We start from the raw sequence: 16,653 nt of genomic DNA on the forward strand, positions 1-16,653 counted from the left end.
TCCCGCACTTCTTTGACGAGGCGTAAATGACAGGTCGTCTGCACAGTGCGTCAAATGAATGGGCAGATGTTTGCCGACGTATTGTAGCCTTATTTTCAGACGTAAAACGAGGCATAATACGCCTCGTTTACGTCTGAAAATAGGTCGTGTGAACCCAGCCTAATACATGATGTATCAGGAGAATGGTGCCTGCAGCTCTGGATGTGACTGGAGTAGAACACGACGTGACTCAGGGTGAGTGCCAGGCTGGAGATTATATGTGGACAGCGCACTCTCTATTATATTATTGAGCACGTTCTCCTCTGTCACCCGGAAGGGGGGGGGGAGCAGGTGAGAGGTTTCGAGGATTCAGCCATGAATGAGAGGAAACCACAGCAGCTGTGTGTACAGAGCCGAGCACATCCTCTGCAGCAACGCTCAGCCGCCCATGTGCAGCAGCAGACAGGTCCTGGAGAGCAGCGGCGCCGTGCTAGAAAGCCTGAACTGTGGCCCCCGGGAGCGTGGAGACCCCCCCCCCTCCTTACTTGACAACGTGCTCCAGGACCTGCAGGCCAAAGTGTCTGACGAGCGGCGGCTGCGACTTCTCCGCCAACCGCAGGCCACAGGGGACACACACCGGGCACTTCTCCTTAAAGTCCTCACAGAACTGCAGCAAAGAAAGGGAGCGGTCAATGCGGGACCCCAACCCCATGTATCACCCCCCCCCCCCCCAACTGTATCATCTCATCACCCCCCCAACTGTATCATCTCATATACCATCCCCCCCAACTGTATCATCTCATCACCCCCCAACTGTATCATCTCATCACCCCCCAACTGTATCATCTCATCACCCCCCCAACTGTATCATCTCATCACCCCCCAACTGTATCATCTCATCACCCCCCCAACTGTATCATCTCATCACCCCCCAACTGTATCATCTCATCACCCCCCAACTGTATCATCTCATCACCCCCATATCATCCTCCGGTATATATTACACCCCCCTCCTCCCCTGTATCCTCCGGTATATATTACACCCCCCCCCCCCTCCTCCCCTGTATCCTCCGGTATATATTACACCCCCCCCTCCTCCCCTGTATCCTCCGGTATATATTACACCTCCTCCTCCTCCCCTGTATCCTCCGGTATATATTACACCCCCCTCCTCCCCTGTATCCTCCGGTATATATTACACCTCCCCTCCTCCTCCCCTGTATCCTCCGGTATATATTACACCCCCCTCCTCCCCTGTATCCTCCGGTATATATTACACCCCCTCCTCCTCCCCTGTATCCTCCGGTATATATTACACCCCCCCCCCTCCTCCTCTGTATCCTCCGGTATATATTACACCCCCCCCCTCCTCCCCTGTATCCTCCGGTATATATTACACCCCCTCCTCCTCCCCTGTATCCTCCGGTATATATTACACCCCTCCCCTCCTCCCCTGTATCCTCCGGTATATATTACACCCCCCCTCCTCCCCTGTATCCTCCGGTATATATTACACCCCCCCCCTCCCCTGTATCCTCCGGTATATATTACACCCCCCTCCTCCTCCCCTGTATCCTCCGGTATATATTACACCTCCCCCTCCTCCCCTGTATCCTCCGGTATATATTACACCTCCCTCCTCCCCTGTATCCTCCGGTATATATTACACCCCCCCCCCCTCCCCTGTATCCTCCGGTATATATTACACCCCCCCTCCTCCTCCCCTGTATCCTCCGGTATATATTACACCCCCCCCCCTCCTCCCCTGTATCCTCCGGTATATATTACACCCCCCCCCTCCTCCCCTGTATCCTCCGGTATATATTACACCCCCCCCCTCCCCTGTATATATTACACCCCCCCCTCCTCCCTGTATCCTCCGGTATATATTACACCCCCCCTCCTCCCCTGTATCCTCCGGTATATATTACACCCCCCCTCCATCCTCCGGTATATATTACACCCCCCCCTCCTCCGGTATATATTACACCCCCCCTCCTCCGGTATATATTACACCCCCCTCCTCCCCTGTATCCTCCGGTATATATTACACCCCCCCCCTCCATCCTCCTGTATATATTACACCCCCCCCCTCCTCCCCTGTATCCTCCGGTATATATTACACCCCCCCCTCCTCCTCCCCTGTATCCTCCGGTATATATTACACCCCCCCCTCCTCCTCCCCTGTATCCTCCGGTATATATTACACCCCCCTCCTCCCCTGTATCCTCCGGTATATATTACACCCCCCCCCTCCATCCTCCGGTATATATTACACCTCCCCCTCCTCCCCTGTATCCTCCGGTATATATTACACCCCCCCCCTCCTCCTCCCCTGTATCCTCCGGTATATATTACACCCCCCTCCTCCCCTGTATCCTCCGGTATATATTACACCCCCCCCTCCATCCTCCGGTATATATTACACCCCCCTCCTCCCCTGTATCCTCCGGTATATATTACACCCCCCCCCTCCCCTGTATCCTCCGGTATATATTACACCCCCCTCCTCCCCTGTATCCTCCGGTATATATTACACCCCCCCTCCTCCTCCCCTGTATCCTCCGGTATATATTACACCTCCCCCTCCTCCCCTGTATCCTCCGGTATATATTACACCCCCCCCCCTCCTCCCCTGTATACTCCGGTATATATTACACTCCCCCCCCCTCCTCCTCTGTATCCTCCGGTATATATTACACCCCCCCCCCTCCTCCTCCTCTGTATCCTCCGGTATATATTACACCTCCCCCTCCTCCCCTGTATCCTCTGGTATATATTACACCCCCCCCCTCCTCCCCTGTATCCTCCGGTATATATTACACCCCCCCCCCTCCTCCCCTGTATCCTCCGGTATATATTACACCTCCCCCTCCTCCCCTGTATCCTACAGTATATATTACACCCCCCTCCTCCCCTGTATCCTCCGGTATATATTACACCCCCCTCCTCCCCTGTATCCTCCGGTATATATTACACCCCCCTCCTCCCCTGTATCCTCCGGTATATATTACACCCCCCTCCTCCCCTGTATCCTCCGGTATATATTACACCCCCTCCTCCCCTGTATCCTCCGGTATATATTACACCCCCCCTCCTCCCCTGTATCCTCCGGTATATATTACAACCCCCCCCCCCTCCTCCCCTGTATCCTCCGGTGTATATATTACACCCCCCCCCTCCTCCCCTGTATCCTCCGGTATATATTACACCCCCCCCCCTCCGGTATATATTACACCCCCCCCCCCTCCTCCCCTGTATCCTCCGGTATATATTACACCTCCCCCTCCTCCCCTGTATCCTCCAGTATATATTACACCCCCCTCCTCCCCTGTATCCTCCGGTATATATTACACCCCCCCCCTCCTCCCCTGTATCCTCCGGTATATATTACACCCCCCCTCCTCCCCTGTATCCTCCGGTATATATTACACCCCCCTCCTCCCCTGTATCCTCCGGTATATATTACACCCCCCCCCCTCCATCCTCCGGTATATATTACACCCCCCCCTCCTCCCCTGTATCCTCCGGTATATATTACACCCCCCTCCTCCCCGGTATATATTACACCCCCCCCCTCCTCCCCTGTATCCTCCGGTATATATTACACCCCCCTCCTCCCCTGTATCCTCCGGTATATATTACACCCCCCCCCCTCCTCCCCTGTATCCTCCGGTATATATTACACCCCCCCCTCCTCCCCTGTATCCTCCGGTATATATTACACCCCCCTCCTCCCCTGTATCCTCCGGTATATATTACACCCCCCCTCCTCCTCCCCTGTATCCTCCGGTATATATTACACCCCCCTCCTCCTCCTCTGTATCCTCCGGTATATATTACACCCCCCCCTCCTCCCCTGTATCCTCCGGTATATATTACACCTCCCCCTCCTCCCCTGTATCCTCCGGTATATATTACACCTCCCCTCCTCCTCCCCTGTATCCTCCGGTATATATTACACCCCCCTCCTCCCCTGTATCCTCCGGTATATATTACACCTCCCCTCCTCCTCCCCTGTATCCTCCGGTATATATTACACCCCCCTCCTCCCCTGTATCCTCCGGTATATATTACACCTCCCTCCTCCTCCCCTGTATCCTCCGGTATATATTACACCCCCCTCCTCCCCTGTATCCTCCGGTATATATTACACCCCCGCCTCCTCCCCTGTATCCTCCGGTATATATTACACCCCCTCCTCCTCCCCTGTATCCTCCGGTATATATTACACCCCCCTCCTCCTCCCCTGTATCCTCCGGTATATATTACACCTCCCTCCTCCCCTGTATCCTCCGGTATATATTACACCTCCCCCTCCTCCCCTGTATCCTCCGGTATATATTACACCTCCCCCTCCTCCCCTGTATCCTCCGGTATATATTACACCTCCCTCCTCCCCTGTATCCTCCGGTATATATTACACCCCCCTCCTCCCCTGTATCCTCCGGTATATATTACACCCCCCCCTCCTCCCCTGTATCCTCCGGTATATATTACACCCCCTCCTCCTCCCCTGTATCCTCCGGTATATATTACACCCCCCTCCTCCTCCCCTGTATCCTCCGGTATATATTACACCTCCCTCCTCCCCTGTATCCTCCGGTATATATTACACCTCCCCCTCCTCCCCTGTATCCTCCGGTATATATTACACCTCCCCCTCCTCCCCTGTATCCTCCGGGTATATATTACACCTCCCTCCTCCCCTGTATCCTCCGGTATATATTACACCCCCCTCCTCCCCTGTATCCTCCGGTATATATTACACCCCCCCCCCCTCCTCCCCTGTATCCTCCGGTATATATTACACCTCCCCTCCTCCTCCTCCTCCCCTGTATCCTCCGGTATATATTACACCTCCCCCTCCTCCCCTGTATCCTCCGGTATATATTACACCCCCCTCCCCCTCTGTATCCTCCGGTATATATTACACCCCCCCCCCCTCCCCTGTATCCTCAGGTATATATTACACCTCCCTCCTCCCCTGTATCCTCCGGTATATATTACACCCCCCCCCTCCTCCCCTGTATCCTCCGGTATATATTACACCCCCCCCTCCCCTCCTCCCCTGTATCCTCCGGTATATATTACACCCCCCCCTCCTCCCCTGTATCCTCCGGTATATATTACACCCCCCCTCCTCCCCTGTATCCTCCGGTATATATTACACCCCCCCCCTCCCCTCCTCCCCTGTATCCTCCGGTATATATTACACCCCCCCCTCCTCCCCTGTATCCTCCGGTATATATTACACCCCCCCTCCTCCCCTGTATCCTCCGGTATATATTACACCCCCCCTCCTCCCCTGTATCCTCCGGTATATATTACACCCCCCTCCTCCCCTGTATCCTCCGATATATATTACACCCCCCCCCCTGCCCTGTATCCTCCGGTATATATTACACCCCCCTCCTCCCCTGTATCCTCCGGTATATATTACACCCCCCCCCTCCTCCCCTGTATCCTCCGGTATATATTACACCCCCTCCTCCCCTGTATCCTCCGGTATATATTACACCTCCCTCCTCCCCTGTATCCTCCGGTATATATTACACCCCCCTCCTCCCCTGTATCCTCCGGTATATATTACACCCCCCTCCTCCCCTGTATCCTCCGGTATATATTACACCTCCCTCCTCCCCTGTATCCTCCGGTATATATTACACCCCCCCTCCTCCCCTGTATCCTCCGGTATATATTACACCCCCCTCCTCCCCTGTATCCTCCGGTATATATTACACCCCCCCCTCCATCCTCCGGTATATATTACACCCCCCTCCTCCCCTGTATCCTCCGGTATATATTACACCCCCCTCCTCCCCTGTATCCTCCGGTATATATTACACCCCCCCCCTCCATCCTCCGGTATATATTACACCCCCCCCCCTCCTCCCCTGTATCCTCCGGTATATATTACACCCCCCTCCTCCCCTGTATCCTCCGGTATATATTACACCTCCCTCCTCCCCTGTATCCTCCGGTATATATTACACCCCCCTCCTCCCCTGTATCCTCCGGTATATATTACACCCCCCTCCTCCCCTGTATCCTCCGGTATATATTACACCCCCCCCCCTCCTCCCCTGTATCCTCCGGTATATATTACACCTCCCCTCCTCCTCCTCCCCTGTATCCTCCGGTATATATTACACCTCCCCCTCCTCCCCTGTATCCTCCGGTATATATTACACCCCCCTCCCCCTCTGTATCCTCCGGTATATATTACACCCCCCCCCCTCCCCTGTATCCTCAGGTATATATTACACCTCCCTCCTCCCCTGTATCCTCCGGTATATATTACACCCCCCCCCCTCCTCCCCTGTATCCTCCGGTATATATTACACCCCCCCCCTCCCCTCCTCCCCTGTATCCTCCGGTATATATTACACCCCCCCCTCCTCCCCTGTATCCTCCGGTATATATTACCACCCCCCCTCCTCCCCTGTATCCTCCGGTATATATTACACCCCCCCCCTCCCCTCCTCCCCTGTATCCTCCGGTATATATTACACACCCCCTCCTCCCCTGTATCCTCCGGTATATATTACACCCCCCCTCCTCCCCTGTATCCTCCGGTATATATTACACCCCCCCTCCTCCCCTGTATCCTCCGGTATATATTACACCCCCCTCCTCCCCTGTATCCTCCGATATATATTACACCCCCCTCCTCCCCTGTATCCTCCGGTATATATTACACCCCCCTCCTCCCCTGTATCCTCCGGTATATATTACACCTCCCTCCTCCCCTGTATCCTCCGGTATATATTACACCCCCCCTCCTCCCCTGTATCCTCCGGTATATATTACACCCCCCTCCTCCCCTGTATCCTCCGGTATATATTACACCCCCCCCCTCCATCCTCCGGTATATATTACACCCCCCTCCTCCCCTGTATCCTCCGGTATATATTACACCCCCCTCCTCCCCTGTATCCTCCGGTATATATTACACCCCCCCCTCCATCCTCCGGTATATATCACACCCCCCCCTCCTCCTCCTCCCCTGTATCCTCCGGTATATATTACACCCCCCTCCTCCCCTGTATCCTCCGGTATATATTACACCCCCCCCCTCCATCCTCCGGTATATATATTACACCCCCCCCTCCTCCCCTGTATCCTCCGGTATATATTACACCCCCCCCTCCATCCTCCGGTATATATTACACCCCCCCCCCTCCTCCCCTGTATCCTCCGGTATATATTACACCCCCCCCCTCCTCCTCCCCTGTATCCTCCGGTATATATTACACCCCCCTCCTCCCCTGTATCCTCCGGTATATATTACACCCCCCCCCTCCATCCTCCGGTATATATTACACCCCCCTCCTCCCCTGTATCCTCCGGTATATATTACACCCCCCTCCTCCCCTGTATCCTCCGGTATATATTACACCCCCCCTCCTCCCCTGTATCCTCCGGTATATATTACACCCCCCCCCCTCCTCCCCTGTATACTCCGGTATATATTACACCCCCCCCCCCTCCTCCTCCTCTGTATCCTCCGGTATATATTACACCTCCCCCTCCTCCCCTGTATCCTCTGGTATATATTACACGCCCTCCCTCCTCCCCTGTATCCTCCGGTATATATTCCACCCCCCCCCCTCCTCCCCTGTATCCTCCGGTATATATTACACCCCCCCCCCTCCTCCCCTGTATCCTCCGGTATATATTACACCCCCCCTCCTCCTCCCCTGTATCCTCCGGTATATATTACACCCCCCCCTCCTCCCCTGTATCCTCCGGTATATATTACACCCCCCTCCTCCCCTGTATCCTCCGGTATATATTACACCCCCCTCCTCCCCTGTATCCTCCGGTATATATTACACCCCCCTCCTCCCCTGTATCCTCCGGTATATATTACACCCCCCTCCTCCCCTGTATCCTCCGGTATATATTACACCCCCCTCCTCCCCTGTATCCTCCGGTATATATTACAACCCCCCCCTCCTCCCCTGTATCCTCCGGTATATATTACACCCCCCTCCTCCTCCCCTGTATCCTCCGGTATATATTACACCCCCCCCCTCCTCCCCTGTATCCTCCGGTATATATTACACCCCCCTCCTCCCCTGTATCCTCCGGTATATATTACACCCCCCCCCCTCCGGCATATATTACACCCCCCCCCCTCTCCTCCCCTGTATCCTCCGGTATATATTACACCTCCCCCTCCTCCCCTGTATCCTCCGGTATATATTACACCCCCCTCCTCCCCTGTATCCTCCGGTATATATTACACCCCCCCCTCCTCCCCTGTATCCTCCGGTATATATTACACCCCCCTCCTCCCCTGTATCCTCCGGTATATATTACACCCCCCCTCCTCCCCTGTATCCTCCGGTATATATTACACCCCCCCCCTCCCCTGTATCCTCCGGTATATATTACACCCCCCTCCTCCCCTGTATCCTCCGGTATATATTACACCCCCCCCCCTCCATCCTCCGGTATATATTACACCCCCCCTCCTCCCCTGTATCCTCCGGTATATATTACACCCCCCTCCTCCCCTGTATCCTCCGGTATATATTACACCCCCCCCCCTCCTCCCCTGTATCCTCCGGTATATATTACACCCCCCTCCTCCCCTGTATCCTCCGGTATATATTACACCCCCCCCTCCTCCCCTGTATCCTCCGGTATATATTACACCCCCCCCTCCTCCCCTGTATCCTCCGGTATATATTACACCCCCCCTCCTCCTCCTCCTCCCCTGTATCCTCCGGTATATATTACACCCCCCCTCCTCCTCCTCTGTATCCTCCGGTATATATTACACCCCCCCCTCCTCCCCTGTATCCTCCGGTATATATTACACCTCCCCCCTCCTCCCCTGTATCCTCCGGTATATATTACACCTCCCCTCCTCCTCCCCTGTATCCTCCGATATATATTACACCCCCCTCCTCCCCTGTATCCTCCGGTATATATTACACCTCCCCTCCTCCTCCCCTGTATCCTCCGGTATATATTACACCCCCCTCCTCCCCTGTATCCTCCGGTATATATTACACCTCCCCTCCTTCTCCCCTGTATCCTCCGGTATATATTACACCCCCCTCCTCCCCTGTATCCTCCGGTATATATTACACCCCCCCCTCCTCCCCTGTATCCTCCGGTATATATTACACCTCCCCCTCCTCCCCTGTATCCTCCGGTATATATTACACCCCCTCCTCCTCCCCTGTATCCTCCGGTATATATTACACCCCCCTCCTCCTCCCCTGTATCCTCCGGTATATATTACACCCCCCTCCTCCCCTGTATCCTCCGGTATATATTACACCTCCCCCTCCTCCCCTGTATCCTCCGGTATATATTACACCCCCCCCTCCTCCCCTGTATCCTCCGGTATATATTACACCTCCCCTCCTCCCCTGTATCCTCCGGTATATATTACACCTCCCCCTCCTCCCCTGTATCCTCCGGTATATATTACACCTCCCCCTCCTCCCCTGTATCCTCCGGTATATATTACACCCCCCTCCTCCCCTGTATCCTCCGGTATATATTACACCCCCCCTCCTCCCCTGTATCCTCCGGTATATATTACACCCCCCCCCTCCCCTGTATCCTCCGGTATATATTACACCCCCCTCCTCCCCTGTATCCTCGGGTATATATTACACCTCCCCTCCTCCTCCCCTGTATCCTCCGGTATATATTACACCCCCCTCCTCCCCTGTATCCTCCGGTATATATTACACCCCCGCCTCCTCCCCTGTATCCTCCGGTATATATTACACCCCCTCCTCCTCCCCTGTATCCTCCGGTATATATTACACCCCCCTCCTCCTCCCCTGTATCCTCCGGTATATATTACACCTCCCTCCTCCCCTGTATCCTCCGGTATATATTACACCTCCCCCTCCTCCCCTGTATCCTCCGGTATATATTACACCTCCCCCTCCTCCCCTGTATCCTCCGGTATATATTACACCCCCCTCCTCCCCTGTATCCTCCGGTATATATTACACCTCCCCCTCCTCCCCTGTATCCTCCGGTATATATTACACCTCCCTCCTCCCCTGTATCCTCCGGTATATATTACACCCCCCTCCTCCCCTGTATCCTCCGGTATATATTACACCCCCCTCCTCCCCTGTATCCTCCGGTATATATTACACCCCCCCCCTCCTCCCCTGTATCCTCCGGTATATATTACACCTCCCCTCCTCCTCCTCCCCTGTATCCTCCGGTATATATTACACCTCCCCCTCCTCCCCTGTATCCTCCGGTATATATTACACCCCCCTCCCCCTCTGTATCCTCCGGTATATATTACACCCCCCCCCCTCCCCTGTATCCTCAGGTATATATTACACCCCCCCCTCCTCCTCCCCTGTATCCTCCGGTATATATTACACCCCCCCCTCCTCCTCCCCTGTATCCTCCGTTATATATTACACCCCCCCCCTCCTCCCCTGTATCCTCCGTTATATATTACACCCCCCCCCTCCTCCCCTGTATCCTCCGGTATATATTACACCTCCCCCTCCTCCCCTGTATCCTCCGGTATATATTACACCTCCCCCTCCTCCCCTGTATCCTCCGGTATATATTACACCTCCCCCTCCTCCCCTGTATCCTCCGGTATATATTACACCCCCCTCCTCCCCTGTATCCTCCGGTATATATTACACCCCCCCTCCTCCCCTGTATCCTCCGGTATATATTACACCCCCCCCCCCTCCCCTGTATCCTCCGGTATATATTACACCCCCCTCCTCCCCTGTATCCTCCGGTATATATTACACCTCCCCTCCTCCTCCCCTGTATCCTCCGGTATATATTACACCCCCCTCCTCCCCTGTATCCTCCGGTATATATTACACCCCCGCCTCCTCCCCTGTATCCTCCGGTATATATTACACCCCCTCCTCCTCCCCTGTATCCTCCGGTATATATTACACCCCCCTCCTCCTCCCCTGTATCCTCCGGTATATATTACACCTCCCTCCTCCCCTGTATCCTCCGGTATATATTACACCTCCCCCTCCTCCCCTGTATCCTCCGGTATATATTACACCTCCCTCCTCCCCTGTATCCTCCGGTATATATTACACCTCCCCCTCCTCCCCTGTATCCTCCGGTATATATTACACCTCCCCCTCCTCCCCTGTATCCTCCGGTATATATTACACCCCCCTCCTCCCCTGTATCCTCCGGTATATATTACACCTCCCCCTCCTCCCCTGTATCCTCCGGTATATATTACACCTCCCTCCTCCCCTGTATCCTCCGGTATATATTACACCCCCCTCCTCCCCTGTATCCTCCGGTATATATTACACCCCCCCCCTCCTCCCCTGTATCCTCCGGTATATATTACACCTCCCCTCCTCCTCCTCCCCTGTATCCTCCGGTATATATTACACCTCCCCCTCCTCCCCTGTATCCTCCGGTATATATTACACCCCCCTCCCCCTCTGTATCCTCCGGTATATATTACACCCCCCCCCCTCCCCTGTATCCTCAGGTATATATTACACCCCCCCCTCCTCCTCCCCTGTATCCTCCGGTATATATTACACCCCCCCCTCCTCCTCCCCTGTATCCTCCGGTATATATTACACCTCCCTCCTCCCCTGTATCCTCCGGTATATATTACACCCCCCCCTCCTCCCCTGTATCCTCCGGTATATATTACACCCCCCCCCTCCCCTCCTCCCCTGTATCCTCCGGTATATATTACACCCCCCCCCTCCTCCCCTGTATCCTCCGGTATATATTACACCTCCCCCTCCTCCCCTGTATCCTACAGTATATATTACACCCCCCTCCTCCCCTGTATCCTCCGGTATATATTACACCCCCCTCCTCCCCTGTATCCTCCGGTATATATTACACCCCCCTCCTCCCCTGTATCCTCCGGTATATATTACACCCCCCTCCTCCCCTGTATCCTCCGGTATATATTACAACCCCCCCCTCCTCCCCTGTATCCTCCGGTATATATTACACCCCCCCCTCCTCCCCTGTATCCTCCGGTATATATTACACCCCCCCCCTCCTCCCCTGTATCCTCCGGTATATATTACACCCCCCTCCTCCCCTGTATCCTCCGGTATATATTACACCCCCCCCCCTCCGGTATATATTACACCCCCCCCCCTCCTCCTCCCCTGTATCCTCCGGTATATATTACACCTCCCCCTCCTCCCCTGTATCCTCCAGTATATATTACACCCCCCTCCTCCCCTGTATCCTCCGGTATATATTACACCCCCCCCTCCTCCCCTGTATCCTCCGGTATATATTACACCCCCCTCCTCCCCTGTATCCTCCGGTATATATTACACCCCCCCTCCTCCCCTGTATCCTCCGGTATATATTACACCCCCCCCTCCCCTGTATCCTCCGGTATATATTACACCCCCCTCCTCCCCTGTATCCTCCGGTATATATTACACCCCCCCCTCCTCCCCTGTATCCTCCGGTATATATTACACCTCCCCCTCCTCCCCTGTATCCTCCGGAATATATTACACCCCCCTCCCCCTCTGTATCCTCCGGTATATATTACACCCCCCCCCTCCCCTGTATCCTCAGGTATATATTACACCCCCCTCCTCCTCCCCTGTATCCTCCGGTATATATTACACCCCCCCCTCCTCCTCCCCTGTATCCTCCGGTATATATTACACCTCCCTCCTCCCCTGTATCCTCCGGTATATATTACACCCCCCCCCTCCTCCCCTGTATCCTCCGGTATATATTACACCCCCCCCCTCCCCTCCTCCCCTGTATCCTCCGGTATATATTACACCCCCCCCCTCCTCCCCTGTATCCTCCGGTATATATTACACCTCCCCCTCCTCCCCTGTATCCTACAGTATATATTACACCTCCCCCTCCTCCCCTGTATCCTAGAGTATATATTACACCCCCCTCCTCCCCTGTATCCTCCGGTATATATTACACCCCCCTCCTCCCCTGTATCCTCCGGTATATATTACACCCCCCTCCTCCCCTGTATCCTCCGGTATATATTACACCCCCCCTCCTCCCCTGTATCCTCCGGTATATATTACACCCCCCTCCTCCCCTGTATCCTCCGGTATATATTACACCCCCCTCCTCCCCTGTATCCTCCGGTATATATTACAACCCCCCCTCCTCCCCTGTATCCTCCGGTATATATTACACCCCCCCCTCCTCCCCTGTATCCTCCGGTATATATTACACCCCCCCCTCCTCCCCTGTATCCTCCGGTATATATTACACCCCCCTCCTCCCCTGTATCCTCCGGTATATATTACACCCCCCCCCCCTCCGGTATATATTATACCCCCCCCCTCCTCCTCCCCTGTATCCTCCGGTATATATTACACCTCCCCCTCCTCCCCTGTATCCTCCAGTATATATTACACCCCCCTCCTCCCCTGTATCCTCCGGTATATATTACACCCCCCCCTCCTCCCCTGTATCCTCCGGTATATATTACACCCCCCTCCTCCCCTGTATCCTCCGGTATATATTACACCCCCCTCCTCCCCTGTATCCTCCGGTATATATTACACCCCCCCTCCTCCCCTGTATCCTCCGGTATATATTACACCCCCCCCCCTCCCCTGTATCCTCCGGTATATATTACACCCCCCTCCTCCCCTGTATCCTCCGGTATATATTACACCCCCCCCTCCTCCCCTGTATCCTCCGGTATATATTACACCCCCCTCCTCCCCTGTATCCTCCGGTATATATTACACCCCCCCCCCTCCTCCCCTGTATCCTCCGGTATATATTACACCCCCCTCCTCCCCTGTATCCTCCGGTATATATTACACCCCCCCCTCCTCCCCTGTATCCTCCGGTATATATTACACCCCCCCCCTCCTCCCCTGTATCCTCCGGTATATATTACACCCCCCTCCTCCCCTGTATCCTCCGGTATATATTACACCCCCCCTCCTCCTCCTCCTCCCCTGTATCCTCCGGTATATATTACACCCCCCCTCCTCCTCCTCTGTATCCTCCGGTATATATTACACCCCCCCCTCCTCCCTGTATCCTCCGGTATATATTACACCTCCCCCTCCTCCCCTGTATCCTCCGGTATATATTACACCTCCCCTCCTCCTCCCCTGTATCCTCCGATATATATTACACCCCCCTCCTCCCCTGTATCCTCCGGTATATATTACACCTCCCCTCCTCCTCCCCTGTATCCTCCGGTATATATTACACCCCCCTCCTCCCCTGTATCCTCCGGTATATATTACACCTCCCCTCCTCCTCCCCTGTATCCTCCGGTATATATTACACCCCCCTCCTCCCCTGTATCCTCCGGTATATATTACACCCCCCCCCCTCCTCCCCTGTATCCTCCGGTATATATTACACCTCCCCCTCCTCTCCTGTATCCTCCGTTATATATTACATCCCCTCCTCCTCCCCTGTATCCTCCGGTATATATTACACCCCCCTCCTCCTCCCCTGTATCCTCCGGTATATATTACACCCCCCCCTCCTCCCCTGTATCCTCCGGTATATATTACACCCCCCCTCCTCCCCTGTATCCTCCGGTATATATTACACCTCCCCCTCCTCCCCTGTATCCTCCGGTATATATTACACCTCCCCCTCCTCCCCTGTATCCTCCGGTATATATTACACCTCCCCCTCCTCCCCTGTATCCTCCGGTATATATTACACCCCCCTCCTCCCCTGTATCCTCCGGTATATATTACACCCCCCCCCCTCCCCTGTATCCTCCGGTATATATTACACCCCCTCCTCCCCTGTATCCTCCGGTATATATTACACCCCCCCCCTCCATCCTCCGGTATATATTACACCCCCCCCTCCTCCCCTGTATCCTCCGGTATATATTACACCCCCCTCCTCCCCTGTATCCTCCGGTATATATTACACCCCCCCCCTCCTCCCCTGTATCCTCCGGTATATATTACACCCCCCTCCTCCCCTGTATCCTCCGGTATATATTACACCCCCCCCTCCTCCCCTGTATCCTCCGGTATATATTACACCACCCCCCTCCTCCCCTGTATCCTCCGGTATATATTACACCCCCTCCTCCCCTGTATCCTCCGGTATATATTACACCCCCCCTCCTCCTCCTCCTCCCTGTATCCTCCGGTATATATTACACCCCCCCTCCTCCTCCTCTGTATCCTCCGGTATATATTACACCCCCCCCCTCCTCCCCTGTATCCTCCGGTATATATTACACCTCCCCCTCCTCCCCTGTATCCTCCGGTACATATTACACCTCCCCTCCTCCTCCCCTGTATCCTCCGATATATATTACACCCCCCTCCTCCCCTGTATCCTCCGGTATATATTACACCTCCCCTCCTCCTCCCCTGTATCCTCCGGTATATATTACACCCCCCTCCTCCCCTGTATCCTCCGGTATATATTACACCTCCCCTCCTCCTCCCCTGTATCCTCCGGTATATATTACACCCCCCTCTTCCCCTGTATCCTCCGGTATATATTACACCCCCCCACTCCTCCCCTGTATCCTCCGGTATATATTACACCTCCCCCTCCTCCCCTGTATCCTCCGGTATATATTACACCCCCTCCTCCTCCCCTGTATCCTCCGGTATATATTACACCCCCTCCTCCTCCCCTGTATCCTCCGGTATATATTACACCCCCCTCCTCCCCTGTATCCTCCGGTATATATTACACCTCCCCCTCCTCCCCTGTATCCTCCGGTATATATTACACCCACCCCCCTCCTCCCCTGTATCCTCCGGTATATATTACACCCCCCCCCCTCCATCCTCCGGTATATATTACACCCCCCCCTCCTCCCCTGTATCCTCCGGTATATATTACACCCCCTCCTCCCCTGTATCCTCCGGTATATATTACACCCCCCTCCTCCCCTGTATCCTCCGGTATATATTACACCCCCTCCCCTGTATCCTCCGGTATATATTACACCCCCCCCCTCCTCCCCTGTATCCTCCGGTATATATTACACCCCCCCCTCCTCCCCTGTATCCTCCGGTATATATTACACCCCCCTCCTCCCCTGTATCCTCCGGTATATATTACACCCCCCTCCTCCTCCCCTGTATCCTCCGGTATATATTACACCCCCCCTCCTCCTCCTCTGTATCCTCCGGTATATATTACACCCCCCCCTCCTCCCCTGAATCCTCCGGTATATATTACACCTCCCCCTCCTCCCCTGTATCCTCCGGTATATATTACACCTCCCCTCCTCCTCCCCTGTATCCTCCGATATATATTACACCCCCCTCCTCCCCTGTATCCTCCGGTATATATTACACCTCCCCTCCTCCTCCCCTGTATCCTCCGGTATATATTACACCCCCCTCCTCCCCTGTATCCTCCGGTATATATTACACCTCCCCTCCTCCTCCCCTGTATCCTCCGGTATATATTACACCCCCCTCCTCCCCTGTATCCTCCGGTATATATTACACCCCCCCCCTCCTCCCCTGTATCCTCCGGTATATATTACACCTCCCCCTCCTCCCCTGTATCCTCCGGTATATATTACACCCCCTCCTCCTCCCCTGTATCCTCCGGTATATATTACACCCCCTCCTCCTCCCCTGTATCCTCCGGTATATATTACACCCCCTCCTCCCCTGTATCCTCCGGTATATATTACACCTCCCCCTCCTCCCCTGTATCCTCCGGTATATATTA

At 54.9% G+C, this 16,653-nt stretch overlaps 1 protein-coding gene across 1 annotated transcript in view; it reads right to left on the reverse strand.

Moving 5' to 3' along the window:
- The window catches only part of XPO5 (exportin 5), a 40,552-nt gene extending 39,861 nt beyond the window's left edge, over positions 1–691 (reverse strand). The window contains 1 exon segment of the mRNA XM_075863778.1: positions 525–691. Within this exon segment, the coding sequence (XP_075719893.1) occupies positions 525–691 (167 nt within the window).
- Between the last annotated feature and the right edge of the window lie 15,962 nt (positions 692–16,653).

The sequence above is a fragment of the Rhinoderma darwinii genome, chromosome 4 (genome assembly GCF_050947455.1).
Source record: "Rhinoderma darwinii isolate aRhiDar2 chromosome 4, aRhiDar2.hap1, whole genome shotgun sequence".
Classification (NCBI taxonomy): domain Eukaryota; kingdom Metazoa; phylum Chordata; class Amphibia; order Anura; family Rhinodermatidae; genus Rhinoderma; species Rhinoderma darwinii.